This window comes from Centrocercus urophasianus, unplaced genomic scaffold (genome assembly GCF_019232065.1).
Source record: "Centrocercus urophasianus isolate 14NV4802_14NV808 unplaced genomic scaffold, USGS_Curo_1.0 seq_12, whole genome shotgun sequence".
Lineage (NCBI taxonomy): Eukaryota > Metazoa > Chordata > Aves > Galliformes > Phasianidae > Centrocercus > Centrocercus urophasianus.
Genome location: NW_024884364.1, coordinates 44,174,559 through 44,194,275, shown reverse-complemented (window position 1 = coordinate 44,194,275; position 19,717 = coordinate 44,174,559). Strand labels below are relative to the sequence as shown.

Genomic DNA, 19,717 nt, shown 5'->3' with positions numbered 1-19,717 from the left:
GTTTCTCACTTACTAACCTGCTTTCCCTGATGGACTTTCTGCTGCTGTGGCAGAACAAGGACCATGGCTACGCATACATTATTGAACGTTTCAGTTGTTTATTAATAGATAAGTGTGTTGCACTCCCTCCAGTGCTTGCTGTCACTCTGCATTAGATGGGATGTGCACTGGGGAGATTTTATTGGTGCAGAATCTGGTGTGAATGGGGTAGGGGCATATGCACAATTGCACATATTCATGAAGATGTCTAATAAGGAGACACGCGCACCTAGAATAAAAATGCCATTCATCTCTCCAGTCTGGCTTATGGGTGAGAAGGGCAATTCTATTAACAAACCCCCCAACAGAAACCTTCTATCTGTGACTACATTTGCTCCTGTTTGTAGCTGAGAGCACAAAGCTGTTTCTCTCCCAGCCACTCTTGGAGGCAGTGGAAAGCACAGACTAGAGAACAGGAATAAAAGGAGAAGAAGAAACCACTGGCTAGAGAAGCTACACAGGAATTAAGCCTTAAACATAAAAAATACTGTGCATTTCTGTGAGGTTACTGTCTATCCTGCAGTGACAGCTTTGAAAGACTTTGAAATAACAAGCCCCAGTCTCTCCACTGTAACTTATTTGACAGTTAGTGAAAGCAGTTAAAAATATGTTCAAACACAGCCAACAGTGATTGAAGGCAGCAAAGCCAAGAATGGGATTAGCATGTGGCACTCTGCACATAAGTGCATATTGCTGAACAGTATAATCTTCTTACTTGTATAAGAATCGCAGACTTCCCAGCCCTCTTGAATTGTGTCTGTTTGTTGTGCCAGTTAACCGAATACCAGGTAAATGCAAAATTCAGGGATCTGCACATGAAAATGACATCTAAATCATACGCTTTCCAATGTTTTCATCTTCCCAGATAACTGAATGCTGAAGATGGATGGGGTTTTGTCCATTTGTCCTTTTTTTCCTCCTGAATAGTTGTCATTTCCATATGTATGGAATAATTGGAGGCAGAGAAATGTCACAGTGATGCACTAAGAAATTGTGGTCGAAACGTGCGGTGTTTCAAAGTACTGGCAAGAAGTAAAACAAAGAGTGTAAAAGATCATGGTCCTTCTCAGCAGTTTCTGCTGTCAGTGCCTTTCTGCCTGAGTTTGAAAAATTTGCAAACTGTCCATCCATGAGTGTAGAGCAGAATAATAATTGTGCTCCTGTTGTTGCCCGCTTGTAGCCAAAGGCTTATCTTGCGTTGTTGTGTCTCCCCTCCTGCTTTCATGGGCAGGTATGGCCCACGTAGATACAGCTGTGCCAGCTTTGAGAAGTAGTCTAGAAGCAGACTCTCTAAAAATGGGGGTCAGTCCAGTAGGTAGTGGGCACTGGGAAGACTGGAAAGGAAACACGTGCACTGAATAGTGCCCCCAGGGAAAAAAACACACACCAGGAAGGCAAGAATGATGTAAGAGAGGATGAGGGGACCCTATCCTGACACTGAACAAACCCCAGAGATGCACAGGAGTCGTAAAGAAGAGGAGGCAGGGGCTCTAGCAAGCGGCTTTTTGTTTCCGCGAGTTGGTTGTCTCTAATCTTCTGAGAGAAGTGTGTTTAAGAAGCCCTGTCCACGCTCTGGTGCAACCTGCCTTGGCTCCACTATGCCTTGGTGTTGCTGAACCATGCACCAGTCTGTTTGGGGACAGAAGAATAGGGCAGGGTCCTACACAGTCCCCATGGTGCCAAGCATCTGCCTCATTGCCATCACCTCATGTCACTCCCAGTACGAGGACTTCAGAAGAAAAAGCCATCACTGTCAAGCACTGCTTCACACCAACATGGACAGAAATCATTGCTTCCTTCTGGCGGGGAAAGAGGATGGCATCCTGTTCTCACTGGGGTGCACTAAGCCAAAGCTGTCAGGATACATTTCTGACTCCAGAGGTGTGAGAGGCATTGTGTGCATGCACATGCTTGTGCATATAGATCCTGGAGTTACAGTAAGGTGGTTGCTCAGCTGGGAGGCTGAAATGCTGAAGAGTCAGGAGCCTTATCTGCAAGGAGCAGAAGCCCCTTTGCACAGGCATTTCTGAATCCTTAATAAAGATGTGATGAGAAGGGGGCTGATCCAAATAGCTATCTGCAGCTCCATGGGATGAGGTCTGAGTTAGCAAGTAGGTGAAGACCAAGGGAGATATTTGGGTGCATGCATGGGTGTAGAAAACAGATTATCCCACTTCAGAGGTGCTCCGGTCTCTGTCCTTCCAGGCACTGGTCCCTGCCGGTAAGCCCAGGCACCCACTGCACTTCTCTACTGGTGCAGTAGACAAAGAGGGAGCCACTTGGAAAGTGCTGAGCTTGCTGGTATATCGCACGGAATGTGGGACATGTGCAGCAAAGAAGTGGTTGTAGGTTCTTGTCAGCCTTACAGGCGTAAACCCCCTGGATTTTACAGCAGAGACACTAGTACTTAGGGGAATATGCATTCGAGACATGCAGAGCTATAAATAAAATTCACATCAGACTCAGCACTTGCCTCAATGAAACATTTATGCACTAATATGCATGATGGAGTTGGATGTGTTGCTAGATTATCTAGTATTTGAGATGAACCAGTCTTGTTCAGAATTCATTTTCTTGCATGCTTTGCACACAGACTCAGAAGGCAGCAGCTCACTGACAACCTATGCAGCCAGTGTGGAAGAGTTTGATTGGGTGAACCCTACTGCCACTGCTGCAACTGTCTTAGGCCTGTTTATGCAAAGTTTTCTTCTTATAATGAATGAAAAAAACTAGTCACCTTTTTTTACCTGAAGTGGCTGGAAATTGTAGTGTTTCTAACATGGCAGGTGAACCACCTCTGTGCTGGAGAAGGGCTTCCTATCTAGCACCTGGAAAGGTGCAGCTGCCCACCTTCGAGAGCATCCTGCTGCTACTCTACTACTACTTATTCCTTGATTTGATTCGTTTTGATTGTGTTTTTTTCCTTCTGGACCTAAGGCACTTTGTTGAGAATGTGACAACCACTGGTTTGTCTTTACTTGTGTGGGGATTTGTGGTGTGGTGGCTCTGGGCAGTCTGTCCCAGAGCACATAGGACATGTCCTCATTCTCTACTGAAACCCCCTTCAGGCTCTTCCTTTTTTCACACCTATCACCAAATTGTGTTTTCTTTGAATCAGGAAATTCTCTCTCTTTTTTTTTTTTTAATCCCCTGGCACTTAATGGCAATTATAATAAAGAAATAGTAAGTTGAGAAGCAGAAGGAGTTGAGGAGGGGGGAAGGTGGGCGTCTAGAGAAGCAGACGGAGTTGGGAGGGGAACCCCTGAATCTATGAAATAAATGGAGCAGAAATCTTTCTTGCTTGGCCTTTGTGGTGTTATTATTAGAACAACCACGCCTGAGTGCACTGAAGCTGTGCAACCTTCAAGCATTCACATGCAGTTCTGCTGCAGCAGGATTCTCTGTTTGCTTAGCTAGAAGAGGGAGGGAGAGCAAACAAGAGGATGCAAAGACAAGAAGAGTTTAAAACTGATAAATATGATCATCATTGATAAACCAGCTATTTGGGAATCGGTGAAAATCTTCTCATGAGAGCAGCCATTAGTGTATGTCTGTTTGACATTGCTTGTCAGGAAACCAGCCAACATTAATGGATCCACAAAATGTAATGGAGAATCCATTTAAACGGTCTCTTGTCGTTTTGCCATCCCACAAGACAAAAAAACAATTACTTAGCTCAAGAATGAAATGAACGTGATGGTTTATATGATTCACTTGTATATTCTAAATTGATCAAAGCGCACACTAAAAATATATTAGCAATTTTCATTTGATGCCTGAAATGCTGCTTTTCCTGTGTCTCTGCAGGATTCTTTGCTCATTCATTCTGGTGTCCAGCTGTTAACAATTTAAAGGCTGTGGTTTTACGCTTTCTGTGTTACTTTATTTACTATGCCTATTGTGATGATGCTCATGGGCTAGAGGTGCATGCAAGCTAGGCCTGTATAAATAGGCCTACTACTACTACTACTACTACTATTACTATAAATAGACCTGTCTGTATAAACAGACAGACTACAGTGTAAATCACCAGGAGAGAGGAAGTGCTTGCTGAAGGAGATACCTTCTCCCCGTTTTACAGAACAGAGACAAGAAACCTAGCCCTGTGCCCTGAGCAAGATGTCTTGTGGCCCTGGAAGCCCACAGCTCCATCACCTGGCAGCAATGTCTGGGCCCTATGCCCTGGCAGCAGAGCCAGGCTGAGTACCTCTGTAGGAGCACAGAAATAACAGTCAGAAAGGGTGAAGAGGAAGCTGGCCCGCTTTTGGAGTTGGTCACATCTAGCCTCCCTCAGGAGTGATGTGGGCCTATCACTTGCTGGGAGGCTTTTCCCTCTCCTGCCCCTTGCTGAGAGGTGGTTGCGGAGCTTCACTGCACTGAGGCTGGGATGGTCCTCCAGCATCCAGCCTGACTGTGTCTGTATGGGTTTATTCTTCTTTGTCCCAGGACCAGCATTGTCCCCTGCACTACCCAGCATTTCTCTCTGCCTCTGCACTGCAGTCAGAGGTCATTCATCTCCTCACAGCATCTTTGCAAGCTCTTTTTACCAGCTCTTTTTTAAGTTTCTGTTCTGATCTGCCTAGAAAATCCACTCCAGCTTTTCAGTATTTTAAAGGGCCATTCAGTTCAGTGCATATTATACAATATTTCTGCTGTCTTGGTGTCAGTGGGGCATATTCCCTGGCAGAGTGAGTCAGAGTTCCTGCAAGAGAAGGAGGCACACAGATGTACGGACTCTGAGGCTGTGGCACAGGGTGCTGCACATTACTGACTGCCCTTTTCAGATTGGATATTAGGAAAAAACAACTTCACCAAAAGAATTGTCAGGCACTAGAATGGGCTGCCCAGGGAGGTGGTGGTGTCACCATCTCTGGAGGTGAAACATGTAGATGTGATACTTAGGGACATGGGTTAGTGGGCAGTGTTGGTAGACAATTGGACTAGATGATCTTAGAGGTTTTTTCCCAACCTTAACAATTCTATGATTTGGAAACAAGCAATGTATTTGCTCGTCATTTTCATTCTGGTACAGCTCTGCCAGGTTTGTCTGTTTGCAAAGACTCAGGTGGCCAGGAGGTCATGCTGCTTTTTCTGTAAACAGCAGTGCCTGTCTACCACAGTGAGCATGTAGTGGGATTGTGTTAGCTTGGTTTCATCTGAGTCTCACACAAAGTATGTTAATCCAACTCCCACTCAATCTTACTTGTAAAACATTGCTGCCGAAACCAGAAGAGCCTTTCTGCAAGTTAAATATTGCAGTGAAATCTATTCTATTCTAATGAAATGTCTGAACAGCTCTTAAGTAGGTAAAACTTTCTGCTCACTTATTTAGCTCTGTCACAGACAACTATGAGAGCTGTCGTCTAGACAGACTTTTTCTGGAGATAGGAAGGAACTGCTTGTGTCTGCTGTTTCATTAGCCTCCAGGGTGCAATTTGTGATCATGAATATCACATACCCTGAGTGATAGATGGAATGGGTGCAGTACTACTACTTGTACTTACCAGTTCTTGTCCCAAGATGAATTTCCCATGGAGGTCGTGTGGTTCCTAAGTGGGTTAGGAGCAAGTCCCTTTGTGTCTCAATACCTTGTCTGTAAAATAGGAATAGTGCTTCCTCACCCTCAAGGGGCAAAGGAAATGTAAAATCAGCTAGTGACAGTGAAACACTCACCTACTCACTCCCCAAGAGAAGTGCGGTGGCTAGGCAGGGCATCCCTCAAATCTCTCCTTATCTGTCCCTTGGGATGCTGGATGCACAGGAGTTAGGCACATCTCCTCCAAGTTCTGTCACTCTTGAGGAAGCCTCTCAAACCTGAAGTATTTTCATGTAACTTTCAGAGACAGTTAGAAGATTTTGCTGGACTAACTGAAGTTTTCCTGTCCCTCAGAAGTCCATGTGCATTATAGGAACCCTTTCTGATAGGTGACAGCTACCGGCACTCAGCAGGATGGGCAGTTAATCTTGGACGTTATGCATGGGAAGGCAATGAGCTAGCAACCTGTGTCAGGAGTTAGCCGTGTGTAACATGATGGAGTAGCACAGTACAGGCAGGAGGAGAGGGTAGACTGGAAAGGCAGGCTTCTTGCTGCCTTTGCTCTAAGTGTCACTGTGGGAATATTGTATGGCCTCTTTGCATTTTCATGTTGGCGTCCATAGAATTATTAGTCAATTAGTGCGTACATTCAGCATCTATGTTATGTCATCACACCTGCTTGCCTCCTTTACAGTCATCTGCGATCTGGTAAAAAGTCGTTATCTAAATGCTAAGTGGCATAATGTGGTATAGCAACATGGAGAAGATAAGAATCGCTGCTACTTGGTGGGATAAGGGCTGTCATAACATCCTCAGTGCTCATTCTTGGCACTGTTGTTCCAAGTGAAACTGCTTTTCAGCTAGACTGATGCATTCAGTGCTGTGAGTCTTACCTGGAGCTCTTCTCTTTTACTACAGCCGTCTCCAACCTGGATGCAGAGAGCAAACTGAGTGTCTACTACCGGGCACCTTGGCATCAGCAAAGAAATATCTTCCTCCCTTCCACCAGACCTCCGTGTGTGGAGGAGCTGCACCACCACGCCAAGCAGCACCTGCGAGCCCTGCGCAGAGGTAAATATTGCTGAATGCATGCATGGAGGAGCTCAAGCACCATGCCTCCTTGGGAATACAGCACTGGGTTTCAGAACTAGGGTGAAGAAGTTTTGGCACTTACAGAAGGCTCATGTCCTCTTTGCCTTGTTTATGATTACCAGAGGAGTTCTGAAATGACTCTTTACTCTTCCATTTTACATTCTTGCATTCTGTTAAAATAAATATTTCTGCATTGCAAGTATGAATTATTTAGTTCACTGACAAAGAATGGAGGAACTGAGTGTTTTAACAGGACTACGTATCTCCTCCTAACCACATGCTAAACAGTGTCCCGGGACAGAGAAGATTTATAAATATCTAAGGTGTGGGGGCAGAATGGCGAGACCGGACTGTTTTCAGCAGTGTGTGGAGACAGGACAAGGGGAAACGGCCGGAAACTGCAGCATAGGAAGTTCTGCACAAATGTGCACAAGAACTTCTTTACAGTGAGGTGACGGAGCACTGGAACAGGCTGCCCAGGGAGGTGGTGGAGTCTCCTTCTCTGGAGATGTTCCAGACCTGCCTGGATGCCTACCTGTGCGACCTGGTGTAGGGAACCTGCTTTGGCAGGGGGTTGGACTCGATGATCTCTGGAGGTCCCTTCCAACCCCTACAATTCTGTGATTCTGTGTGATTCTGTGATTCTGTGATTTAACTTTCCAGGGGCTAAACCTGGAGTCCGGTGATATTAGAGAGGCTCCACAGAATCTGAGATGCCTGCCTGGGGCTTGTAAGCCTGGACGAGGGCTGCATCCTTTCTGGGTGGAAGCTAAGTGCCTAGAGGGAGGGAGGAGAGTCCCTGCCATACAGGGGTTTTGCTGAGTGAAACCAGTGGAAGGCAAAAGATAGGCAAAGGCTGGCTTTCTCCTGCTGTCTTACTGAGGGAAGATTCCCAACTGGAGGCAGACATCTGCACCTTTCTTCTGTGGCTTAAGAAAGGAGAAAATCCATGCAGGTCACTTTTAAAATGTTCTTCTGCAGATTCCCTAGTTGGAAATGTTTTACACCAGCAGCTATCATTGCCTTGCCTGTATATTGCTGTTATTGGGTTATAATAATACTTACCGGGATCTATGGAGCATCTGTTAGCTGGATGAAATGTTCCAATTAATTCTCACACATGAGCCTTTCTACAGAGTTTTGCTCAGGACCATCTTGGAGGTGCAGCATATCTTCAGAGCACTGCAAAGAGCAACAAAGCAGGACTGCAGTGCTCAAATAGAACACAAGTGAGCTTTTCTTTCTGCAGCAGCTCAGCTTTGCAGTCGTCCCAGCAGCAGGCTGATCTCTGCCTGCCATCTGGTGGGCAGCAGAAAGCTTGACATTGGTGGGAAGGCAGTGACCAAAAATGCCTCTTTGCTTTTAAGCAGCACTTTGAGCAGCTGCCCATCCTGCATGTCTAAGGCAGATGTGCAGGTTTAGCAGGCAGCTTGTCATATGCTGCTTGATTTTATTTTCTAAATATCACTTATCAGAATGAAATTGTGATCTGAAATTTAACTTAAATATGTTTATTGTCTCTGCTCTATTTCTTCTGTTAGAGTTTCATAATCTCTTTATTTAAGGAGTAATTCTAACTAAACGTTAGATCAGGAAACCAGCTATGGTTGGCTGGACCATAGTATATGCATGAGATGAATACATCATCCCCTTCCAGCAGCACTCTATGCAAACACTAATTACCTTTCACCTAGCTTTCACCTAAAATTAGAGGTAGGAAATCCATAAGCATTCTCCCATTCACATGGAAAATCTCAGAGACTTGGAACTGATTTGGAAGAAAGATGGATATTGTAAGCCCATGATGGAAGAAGACTTCTCTGGGCTGGGATTAGAGTGATTGTGACTTTTTCAGGATGGACTCCTCCATATTGGGCCATAGAACTGCTGCATGATGTCAAGACAGGGAAGGAAGAACTACCTGAGGCTATGTTTCTTTCTTTCCCCTCAGAAAGGTACATTTTCTAGGGTTAGAATGCAGATGTTCATGTGTCTTGATATTTCAAGGCAACAGGAGCTGCAAGTTCTCACTGGGAATCAGGCATTGTATCCCAAGCACTTAGAAGTCAGCTAATTTATCACTTGAAATTAAAGGTATAAAGTTCTTTTCAGGGTGAGTTCAGCTTCCAATCTCAAGACGGGTGCATCCCTAAGAGTAAGAAATCAGGCAGTGATGGTAGGAGGTGCACATGGATGAGCAAGGAGCTCATGGATAATCCCAAATGGAAAAAGAAAATCTACAGAATATGGAAATGGCATCTGGCCACGTGGGAGGAGTATAGGAAAATTGTCAGGGCATGCAAGGATGCAAGGAGGAAGACTTAAGACAAGGAAGGTCAAGAACAACAAGAAAGGATTCTTTAAGTACGTCAGTAGCAAAAGGAAGAAAGACTGCAGAAAACTTGGACCCACTGCTGAATGAGGAAGGAGCCCTGGTAATAGAGGACACCGAGAAGGCAGTTACAGAACACCTTCTTTACTTCAGTATTTACTGCTAAGGCTGCTCCTTGGGAAACCCAGACCCAGGAGGTGAGAGTCTGGGGAAAGAAGGACTTGTCCTTAGTCAAAGAGAGTCTGGTCAGAGATGGACTAGGCAAACTCGACACACACAAGTTCATGGGCCCCACATGGAATACCATGTGTGATAGCCATGTGTGCTGAGGGAGCTTACAGAAGTGATTGCCAGGCTGCTCTCTTTTCATCTTTGAAAGATTATGGAGAATGGCAGAGGTTCCTGAGGACTAAAGGAGAGGCAGTGTCGCTGCAGCCTTCAAAAAGAGCAAGAAGGACAAGCCAGGAAACTACAGGACAGTCATCCTCACCTCTATTCCTGAAAAGATGATGGAACAACTTATTCAGTATATAATCTTGAAGCAAGTAGAAGAAAACAAAGTTATCAGGAGTAGTCAGCATGGATTCACCAAAGGTAAATCATGCTTGACCAAACTGGTAGCCTTCTATGACATGACTGGCTGGGTAGAAGAGGAGAGAGCAATGGGTGTTGTCTCAGCAAGGTTTTTGACACTTTCTCCCATAACATCCCAGTAGGTAAACTTAGGTAAACTAAACAGATAAATCAACAGTCAGGTGGATTGAGAACTGACTGACTGGCAAAGCTCAGAGGGTTGTGATCAGTGGCACAGAGTCTAGTTGGAGGCCTGGTGTTCCCCAGGGATTGGTACAGGGCCTGATTTTGTCCAACATCTTGGAACTCTGCAGAGAAGGACCTGGGTATGTGGTGGACAACAGGGTGACCACAAGCAAGCAGTGTGCCCTCATGACAATGAAAGCCAGTGGTGTCCTGGGTACATTAAAAAGAGAGTGCCCTGCAGGTCAAGGGACGTGATCCTCCCCCTCTGCTCTGGTGAGGCTACGTCTGGAGTACTGTGTCCTGTTCTGTGCTCTCAGTTCAAGAAAGACAGGGAACTTTTGGAGAGAGTTCAGCAGAGGCCACAAAGATGATGAGGGTCCTGAAGCATCTCCCTTGTGAGGAAGGGCTGAGAGACCTGGGGTTGTTCTGCCTGGAGAAGACTGAGGGGGAATCTTATCCATGCTTATAAATATCTAAAGGGTGGGAGTCAAGTGTATGGAGCCAGGCTTTCAGAAGTGCCCAGCAACAGAATGAAGGGCAATAGGCACAAATTGGAATGTAGGAAGTTCCAACAAGAAATGAGGAAGAACTTCTTTACTGTGAGGGTGACAGAGATCTGAAACAGGTTGCTCAGAGAGGTTGTGGAGTCTCCTTCTCTGGAGTTATTCCAAACCTGCCTGGATACTTTTCTTTGCAACCTACTGTAGGGAACCTGCTTTAGCGTGGAGTTGGATTAGATGATCTCAGGGGTCCTTTCCAATCCCTGTGATTCTGCCATTCTGTGTGATTCTGTAGTGCTGGGTGTATAGGCACTGCTCTTTGAGGGGCTGAGAGTCCAGTAAGTGCTTCTCTCCTTCATCTTCATTGAGGATCATCAGTAGTGTTCACTGGAGAAGAGGAAGAACTTCAGCTCCATGTCCTTTCCATAGCTCTGTTGCGCAGTTAGTAGAAATGTTTTATGTTTTTAATGCTCTGAAAAACTCATGTTCTCTATGTTCTCCTCCAAAACAGAACATCGAAGCCGAGTTGATAACAGAGAGCAAAAAGTCCAAGGGCCCATCTCTGTGGTGGCTCCTCCCTTTCCTCCCTTCCCTGCGGTCTGCAGTCAAAAGAGGCAAGCGATAAAGGACCGGCACTTTCTACCAGTAAGTCTTTCTTCTGTGCTACAAGTATCCCACATGAACACTTTAATAGGGTTGTGGGACCTAGATATGACACTGCTTAAGAAGTGCTCTCCAGGCACAACATTGCTGGTCTTAGCAATTCACCCGTAAGATGGCTCAGGTAGCAGCTTCCAGCAGCCAGTCACAGGGTGAAAGTTTCCACTGAGAAACCTGATATTTCACATAAAGCCAGCACATGGACACACTCGTTCAGATGCTTCTCCACAGCTCTTTTTGTTCTCTGCTCCTGCCTTGGGCAGCACTTCCAGAACTCTCCTGTCATTTCAGTAAGTGCTGTAATTTCAGCCCTGAAATTGTCATTGCCAGTAGCCAAGAGCTCATGGGTTTTGAGGACGGTCAGGAGGCTTGTACAGGTGCAGAGAGGCTTAGCAGCACTTCTCTAAAGGAACTAGTTTTTGTGCTTGTGTGGACAGTAGTACTTCTGTGTGTCTCGGTGCTTGACCTACAGAAATGTCATACTGGCTACATTCTATGCTAGGCTAAGAGATCGTAATAAAATTCAGTGGGTCATACCTGAGTTTGTCTTGTAATTGATACATCTGCCCAATGCCAGCCTTCATAGTAGGGACAGATCTATGTGTGCAGGCACAGGAACAATGGCATCTACAGAGATACTGCAGCCATGAGCACATTATAAATGAATACTGGTTTATCACCCCCTGAGCTTAGAAATCCAAGTACATTCACCCTAATCCATTATATTAAACATATGGAAATACCATAATGTTAAAGGAGTTACAGTGTAAAGCACCTGCCCAGGAACCTTAACTTGAGCTAATCAGTCCACAGAGTTTTGTTTCTCATTTTAAAGCATGAAATGCATAATAAGGTTTCAATTAATTTGACTATTCTGACTTTTTTACTGCTTACCTGGATAATTTCAAGGACAGCATCACTATCACTACAGGCTTTGAACGGGCTAAATTTGCAGGCCCTGTGAGTCAAATGAAAGCAGATATTCTGATGCTAATGGACAGAATAGGAAAGAAAGACTTAAAGGAGAAACAGGCTTACATTCTTTTGCTTTGTAAGTCATCATCAAAGCTAGTGCTGTTATAGGGTCATTGAAAGGTAAGGGAGAGGTGACCCTACATTATGGATTGGAATTAGTTACAGATAATTGTTTGGACAATATACTGAACATAAAGCTCTGTTAGTTAGTATCAGATGGAGAACAAGTCATATCTTTTGAAATTGCATACTCGGTGTTGAAAAGCCTGAATCTTTTCTGTGTTTGGAACCAGTGCATTTTAGACATCACTTCCATCTGTGTAACACAAAATAATAATAAATAGTGAGCAATTCTCTGAGTCCTGTATTAGATGGCAGAATTAAGTCATGCTGAATACAGATGTCTTGGCTTCATCAGCAAGGCCACCTTTTTTCTTTTTGAGAGGGAAACATTAAGCTTTGTGCCCACCCGTACTGGGGCTTATTTTGGAAGCCAACTAGATCTGATGGTCACTGAAGGAGGAACAAACAAGTGCTGACTCGGAGGTTGTAGTCCTATGGATTTCAAGGCATCTGGAAATGTTCTACTTTGAGAAGTGCAAATATTCCAAAACCAGAATATTTCAGAGTGCCTTGACCCACTTTTTAGAGAACTCCTTGTTCATGGGGCAACTCTGGACAGAATAAGGCAAGATGAAACTGCACATGAATGCTCTGTCTGGGAGAAGGTTGAGCAGAGATTTTTACAAGATACTGCAACAATGAATAACTAATTGATATTGTGCCAACCCTTATGACTTAATGATATCATTACAAGAGAAAATTAAGGGTGCTGTTCTTGGCTAACTTGCCCTTTTCAGCATAAACTTTTTGGCATCTGCGAATGTGTATATGCTTCAGGGGCTGCTGGAAGTGTTTGATATCTGATGCAGGTTGATTGTATCATCTGTTCATCAATGAACTAAAGATGTTTAAGTCCTACAGGAATTTTTACATGTGGCTCAGCAGTCTATTCTGTATTCCACTTTTCTAATGCATTGGAAGGTGCTGGTAGGAGAATTGCTAAATGAGAGGAGAGTAGACACCCTTTTCTGTTTCTTAGAAATTAGAAAAGTGGTCAACAAGAAGCTGGGAAATTTTTAAGCTACACAGTTTGACTTTTCCAAACTGTGCATTTGCGTTAAATATGTTCACTGAAGCACTGAAGTGGCTTGACTTTGAGTAACATTCGAGTACTGTGAGAACTGTGAGATCTATCAGTACTAAAAGCTACCAAGACACAGACTGCCCATGTATGAGACCAGCTGAGGTTTCCAAATTGGTATATTTTCTCTGCTCTTTTTATTGCTGCCAATTAAGTAGCAGTGTGCTTTTCCAAAGATGTTGCATATTGCTCAGTAAAGTTAGAGAATATTAACTTTACCTGCTGGAGATTCACTTTTAAGCATGGCTAGCTGTTTTTGTTTGTAGGAAGATGCCAAAGTCAGTCCCACATATTCCAAGAAAGACCAAATGAATTAAAGTCCAAAGTGACTGATAGCAGTGTAAATGCGTCTGGAAGGCCATTTTGAACTATTCCATCATAAGATGATGTTGTCCTGAAGCAGCAGAGAAGTAGAAACAGTGGTGTTCTAGGATTTTTTGTGTCCCAGGATTTTTTGTGTTTCTGGCAGGATGTGCTTACAGTTGTTTTGTTGTAGCCTATTCTTGTAAGGGAAACTGCCCTGATTTGTCTGATAAAAGGTCCGCTTAGGCCAGACACCAAAAGGGGATCCTTCAGAAAGGTGTGTAAGAAGGGGGCATGATTTATGCCACTTCTTGTCCCATGATATATCCTTGCAGTTTCATGCAGAAATTGGTTATGGAGCTGCTGAGCCAGAGATGAAATACACAATAAGAACCACCAAAGAACAACAAGTCTGCATTGATTGTGAGACTTGTTTAATCCCTCCTCAAATTTACACCTTTGGCCTCAACAGCATGTGACAGTGACTTTAATAATTGGTATGAAAATATATCTTTTGTTTGTTTCAAACTCAATGCCTCGTAATTCCATTGCATCCCTGCTAATTTTTAGAGTATGAGAAAGAGTAAGCACTGTCTCCCTTCTTACTTTTTCCATGCCCCTCTTGTTTTTTTCAGGCATGATTTTAGTTCCCTATTCATCCCAGACATTCATTTTTCAAGCTAAAAACCCCTGACTTGCTTAATCTCACTCAACACAGAGCAGCTGTACAACCAGACAGATTTGTAAGCATCATTCTTTCAGGCATTTTTGCCAATGGGGGGGGGGGGGGCGAAAGAAGAGGAAAGTACAAGGAAGGTACAGAGCTAGGAAAATGAGGGAAATAGTCATTACACACGTTCCCATGACAACCCTCTCTGTAGTGCTGCAGAGTGTGAAGATGCTGTGTCATTCCAGCTGCATTTCAGACTCTCTTTCATATTCTCCACACTTTTTTTCTTTCTGTTTTCACTAAGCATGTCCAGCGAGTCTCCAGAATCTCAGTGCTGCAGATCAGAGTGCAGATGCTATGGAACCACAGTTTCTCCAACCCCTCGTAGCACAGCTGAAAATAAGGGAGATCAAGCAAGGAATAGCATTTGGGAATTCACACTCACAAGTGCACAATATGCAGTGTCATTTTGTTCATAATTACACTGAGCAGAAATCTGAAGACAAGAAGCAGGAGGTTGCTTTCTAGTCAAGTTTGGCCTCTCCCTGAGACATCAGCTAGATCAAATATGAAAAGAAAATAATGCATAGGATAATTGATTCCATAGCTTTGCCATTTAAAAATGTTTCCTGTGGTCTGTCTTAGGATGCTCTGTACAGCACACAACTGCATGTACAAACTTTCACACACTGTGCTGAAGTTCTGCAAAGCCTCAATAAAAAAATAACAGTTAAGAGCCAGGCACAAGTTGCGCCACATACTTTCAGTGTGCAAATCCTGCCTGTAGCTGTTACAAATGAAAACCACCTGACCCCTCTACCCAGCTCTTGTGAGACCCCATCTGGAGTACTGTGTCCAGGCCTGTGGATGCCCCATCCCTGGAGGTATTCAGAGCCAGGCTGGATGTGGCTCTGGGCAGCCTGGTCTGGTGGTTGGCGACCCTGCACATAGCAGGGGGTTGAAACTGGATGATCGTTGTGGTCCTTTTCTAACCCAGGCCGTTCTGTGATACTATGATTCTATGACCTTATTCATCAGAATGAACTTGCATAGCACTGTTTGTGCAATGAACGTAATACCTCCTACTGTGTATGGTAAGATTATTATTTTGTACGTACATCTGCTGGGATGCCATGTGTGGCATGACTTCTGTCAGAAAGCACATCTTATTTTTGTCATTACCTTGTCAAAACATTGGAGCAGCAAATTAATCATTAATGGATTGTCAGTGACAGATCGGATTTGTGATGCTCCAAAATAAAATGAAACACCCACAAGCAGATAAAACAAAACCTGAGGAAAATGAATCACAGGGAAATGTCGAGAGCAAGCAGGTGAGCGGAGTTGTGTTTTGCAGCAAAAATAGCACAGTCAGAAGTATTTCTTGTTTTCAGCTGACTGCCTGACAAAGATGCTCTGTAGGTATGAATGTTATTTTCTAATTGAGCAGCTGGCTTTGCTCCGAAAGCAATGGAAAGCTGCTAATCTTTTATTAGTATTTCTTCTCCTTTCACCAGGCCTTTAATTTTTCCAACATATGAATCAGCACCATTTGATTGAGCTCCTTTGAGTTACTGAAGCAGCAGGCTTTCTTTCCTACAGGAGAGAAAGGGAGAAAGGGAGGGAGGGAGCTTGCACTAAGGTCCACAGAAGGAGTCAGGAGCAGCCTCATGTGAATGTGGGACTGAATACCAGTTCCCAATTGCTCTCTCCTTGTCAGTATGGGAATGGCTGCTTTCAGCTGTGAAGTCGGGATGTACTGTTAATGAGTGCATCTGATTTCTATGCTCACCTAGCTTGTATAAGCATCCTACGTGTGTTTTGTCCACTGCTGGAAGTGGACCATATATGAAGCTTGGCAGCACTGAAGCTGTATGCTAGTACATTGCCCACTTTTTTCAGTGGGAAGGCAATATGCACTACTATAGAAGCTGGAAGTCGTAAGTAATATTGATCCCTTATGCTTGTTGTTAGCTGTAACTTATGGGAAGCAGGAGTAAGAAATTATCTTCAGAGGAACAGAGAAATGCTGCCAGCCACCTCCTGCTCTCACCCAGGTTTTGCCTGGACTTCCAGCACCAGGCACTGCTGCTGCATAGGCTGCCAGCATTTCCTAAAGAGTACACACTGCCTACACAGTCACAGCAGTGCAGGGGGTGGGGAAGGAATTACCTCAGCCACAACTGAATTAGAGAAGCCTGTTGAGGATAAATGTGTACGGCTCTTGACAAGACTTTAGCATTTAGCGATAACTTTATTATCTGAACAGAAATTAGCCTTTTTTTTCTCGGTTTTACACTTTTCACTCCACCACTGCACAGTGCCCAAAATGTCCTGTGTACTAGCTTTGAAATTCCAGTAGCTCCATTAACACTGTCACTATCAGGCAGGGAGGCCAGGTACATGATGATGCTTTGAAGATCCTGAACAGCAGGCTTTTCAAAGCGGCATCTCAAAGCTTTGGAAGATATAGAACGAGTGGAATTAAATGGCATTTTTGCGTGGCATTGGCCCATTCTTTTCCTCCTCCTGATCCCAGCTGTGGAGCAAGAAAAAGGACAGACCCATAAATTACCAGGCTGGCATGTTTGTGACTGCCAAATTGCTTCTTTGCCACTGCACTGATGGAATGTAAGGTTTTCATTAGCTAAAAAGGTGATTCATGTGTCCCAACTTAGGTATCTGCAAGTAAAGCTAGACTCCTCTTAAAATTGGTGGGACAAATGTTTGAGAGTTATGCGTCTCATCCCAAGTGCTGAGGGAAGTTTAAGCTGAACTGCTCTGCAGCAACGCTGGTTTCTGTTTCCCTTTAGGGAAACATAACAGTGATCTCAGGCCTGGACATCTTCATGATTTTGTTGCAGTCCACAGAAACCAAAAACTTCCACACTGAAGAGATGGAGAGCAGTGAGAAATCAGATCATGTGCATATGCAACCAAGATTTTTACTGCAAAGCAGTTTCAGGAGCACACCATCACCTCTGCAACTGCATGATGGGATAGTGCAGAAAATAGAGATGCTCACATTTGTCAGTGACTGCAGAATAAATCCCTGTTCAAGCAATTACACACCAGTTTGGTTTCAAAGCAATCTTAGCCCATTAAAGAAAAAAATGCCTATTTAAAGTATTCGGGCTTTGTGTTTAACAGATTGATTATCACCATTGCTATTTGCCAAGCACACCCACACAAAAGAAATTCACTTTGAAAACTGCCGAATGGCAGATTTGCCCATCAGACCAGAACAGCTTTGGATATATAATAATAATTTCTTGCTTGATTATGTGTTCACCCAAGACATTTAGAGATATTCTGGTCTTGTGAGTGAATGAGAACATTTGAGGAGAAGCAGTTTGCTCCCTCCCCAAGCACAGAGGCATTGAAACACCGAGGCTGCTGCATGGCACTGTGCTCAGCTGTCTGGTAGTGGGCACCATGCAGGGTCAGTCAGTAGGTAGGTGACCTTAGGACTACTTGGTCAGATCACAGTGGAAGGTCACATTGCTGTGATAGCAGAAGCTGGAAATTTTGCTGCCCACCTCAGCCCCTTGTGATATTTCTCCTGTTCCTTTGGATGGAAGAAGAGACACTCGTAAGTCAGCCTTTGCCTTTCCCATTTTTGGTGTTTCTCCATGTTAAGTCTCCATCCCAGAAGTTTGTCCTGCTGAGACCTGAGGCTTCAGCACATCAAGGCAAGTCTGTGGGTATGCATAACCAGGACGACTCCTCCTCATGGAGGAGTCAGGAAGGCAGAGGAACACACAGGGAGGTAGAAAAGCTCTGCATCAACAGGACACAGGTTGTCAGCCATTGTTTTGTCTGCTGTAGCCTGTAGCCCTCTAAGGCCAGCTACCCTTTCCTGCTGCTTCTCTCGTAGATGCTTGCCCTTAGCAGCCGGTGGAGCAGGAAGTCCCTATTCATTTTCCTCCTCCCAGTGAGCTCACTGGGACCCTCTAGGCCTTTATGGTAGTTCTGTAAGATGTAAAAGATTTTCATACTCTGACCTCTTGCCACTTTAGCAGCGCTGATCTCCATTCATCTCAGCTCTCCCCAGGGAGCTCTGACACCCTCCAAGGGGAAGAAGGTGAATTTCAGAACCTGACCCTTTCAGCTGTGGTAAATCTGCTCAAAGCAGGTGACTGGAAACGCAGCTGAAAGATCAAGGAAAAAAATCTTGCGAATCTGAAGAGCAAACTTAGTTAGTTGACATACTCAATATCTCCGCACCTTTTCTTGCTCAAGCAAAAGTGTTCATCCCACAATAAGGACTTTTTCCCAGCCTAGGAGAAATGGTTTTGCAGAGGTCTGAGGGACCTGCTGGAAACATTTGCTGGAAACAGTGCTCTTTTGATTTTCTCTTTCTGCTCTGCTAGAGGACTTTCTTATTTGAAAGCTTCACTTGGCTTTAGTCACACACATAGGACTGGGGTAAAGCGACAGGTGTTGGAATCTAGCAAGAAGACAGGACGAGTCACACAGTTTACAGAAGACCTCAGTGAACAATATATTTGTTAAATCATCCTCAGCACCAGTATTATTTATATCCATAGCTTATAAATACCTCAGGCAAAAAAATTCCTTATATTACAAAGTAGATCATTTATAGTGTAATTGGAAAAGCACTTTGCACTGCTCCAGCTTCAGGCAGTACACAGTTCGAGTTCCCCAAATCAATACAAGGCATTCTTAGTCCAATTTAAGTCTGTCTCTGCAAGGAGTTTGAACCAATTTCACTACAGTTTTGTCTGATCTGAGTAAGTGAAATCAGTGTAGACTTCACATGGATCCAAGCAACTCTGTAGGCATACCTGAATGAGGTGGGGCTCATTTGTGGAGTAGCATGAGCTAGAAGTCGAGATGGAAATTTCAGGGTGTTTTTGCCTCTGACACTAGTTTATCCGGACAAAAATAATGTGCTTTTACCAGAAACTCTTTGTGCATGTTTTTAATTTGATTTTTTTTTTTCTTTTTTACATTTCACACTTATAGTTTAACAGCACCCGTTCGCCCTCCCCAGTTGAGTGTTGCCACATGACCCCATGGAGTAGAAAGGTACTGGAAAAACAAGCAATCCTCTGCTGACAGCCCTGTCTCACTCACTCTTCTCCCTTCCAGATCCTCACCCTGCCTCTTGCTTGCTTTTCATTTGCTAACTCTACTGCTCTAAGAGACTCCTCTTCTGTTTCTCCTGTCAATAGACACAATAACAACAACTTTTTCCCTCCTTCATTCTTCACCTCAGAACAGTTTCAGGACCTTGTGGCCCCAAAGCCACCTCTTGGATCCAATTGCCCCATTAAAGGCCTGGACCAAGGCAGAGCCCATAGCATTAGTGATTGCATTTCCTTTTCCCTGCAGTGTTATTGCCCAACTTCCCTTTTTTTTTTTTTTTTTTTTTTTTTTTTTTTTTTCCAATAGTGAGGGATTGCTGGGGCAGCACCAGGGCATTTGCTCCCTGGGTACCCTGCGATGCTGTCCTGTGCTGAGGAGGAGCTCTGGCAGTGGGAGCTGGCGGTGGGGTCACCTCACCCGCTTTGTCCCCGTTCCATTGTTATCCTGGCAGAGCCGGCAGCCAGTGCAGCCTCCGTGTCTGCTGTGTGTGGGCAGCCTTTGGGGTTTTGTGGGCTTTTTTTTTTTCTTTTTTTTC

General features: G+C 44.3%; 1 protein-coding gene across 1 annotated transcript in view; it reads left to right on the top strand.

The window, feature by feature from the left end:
• NHS (NHS actin remodeling regulator) overlaps positions 1-19,717 on the top strand; it is a 250,432-nt gene that overhangs the window by 216,237 nt on the left and 14,478 nt on the right. The window contains exons 2-4 of the mRNA XM_042809640.1: positions 6,494-6,646; positions 10,770-10,903; positions 19,060-19,122. Coding sequence (XP_042665574.1) covers positions 6,494-6,646; positions 10,770-10,903; positions 19,060-19,122 — 350 coding nt within the window. The remainder of the gene's footprint in view (positions 1-6,493; positions 6,647-10,769; positions 10,904-19,059; positions 19,123-19,717) is intronic.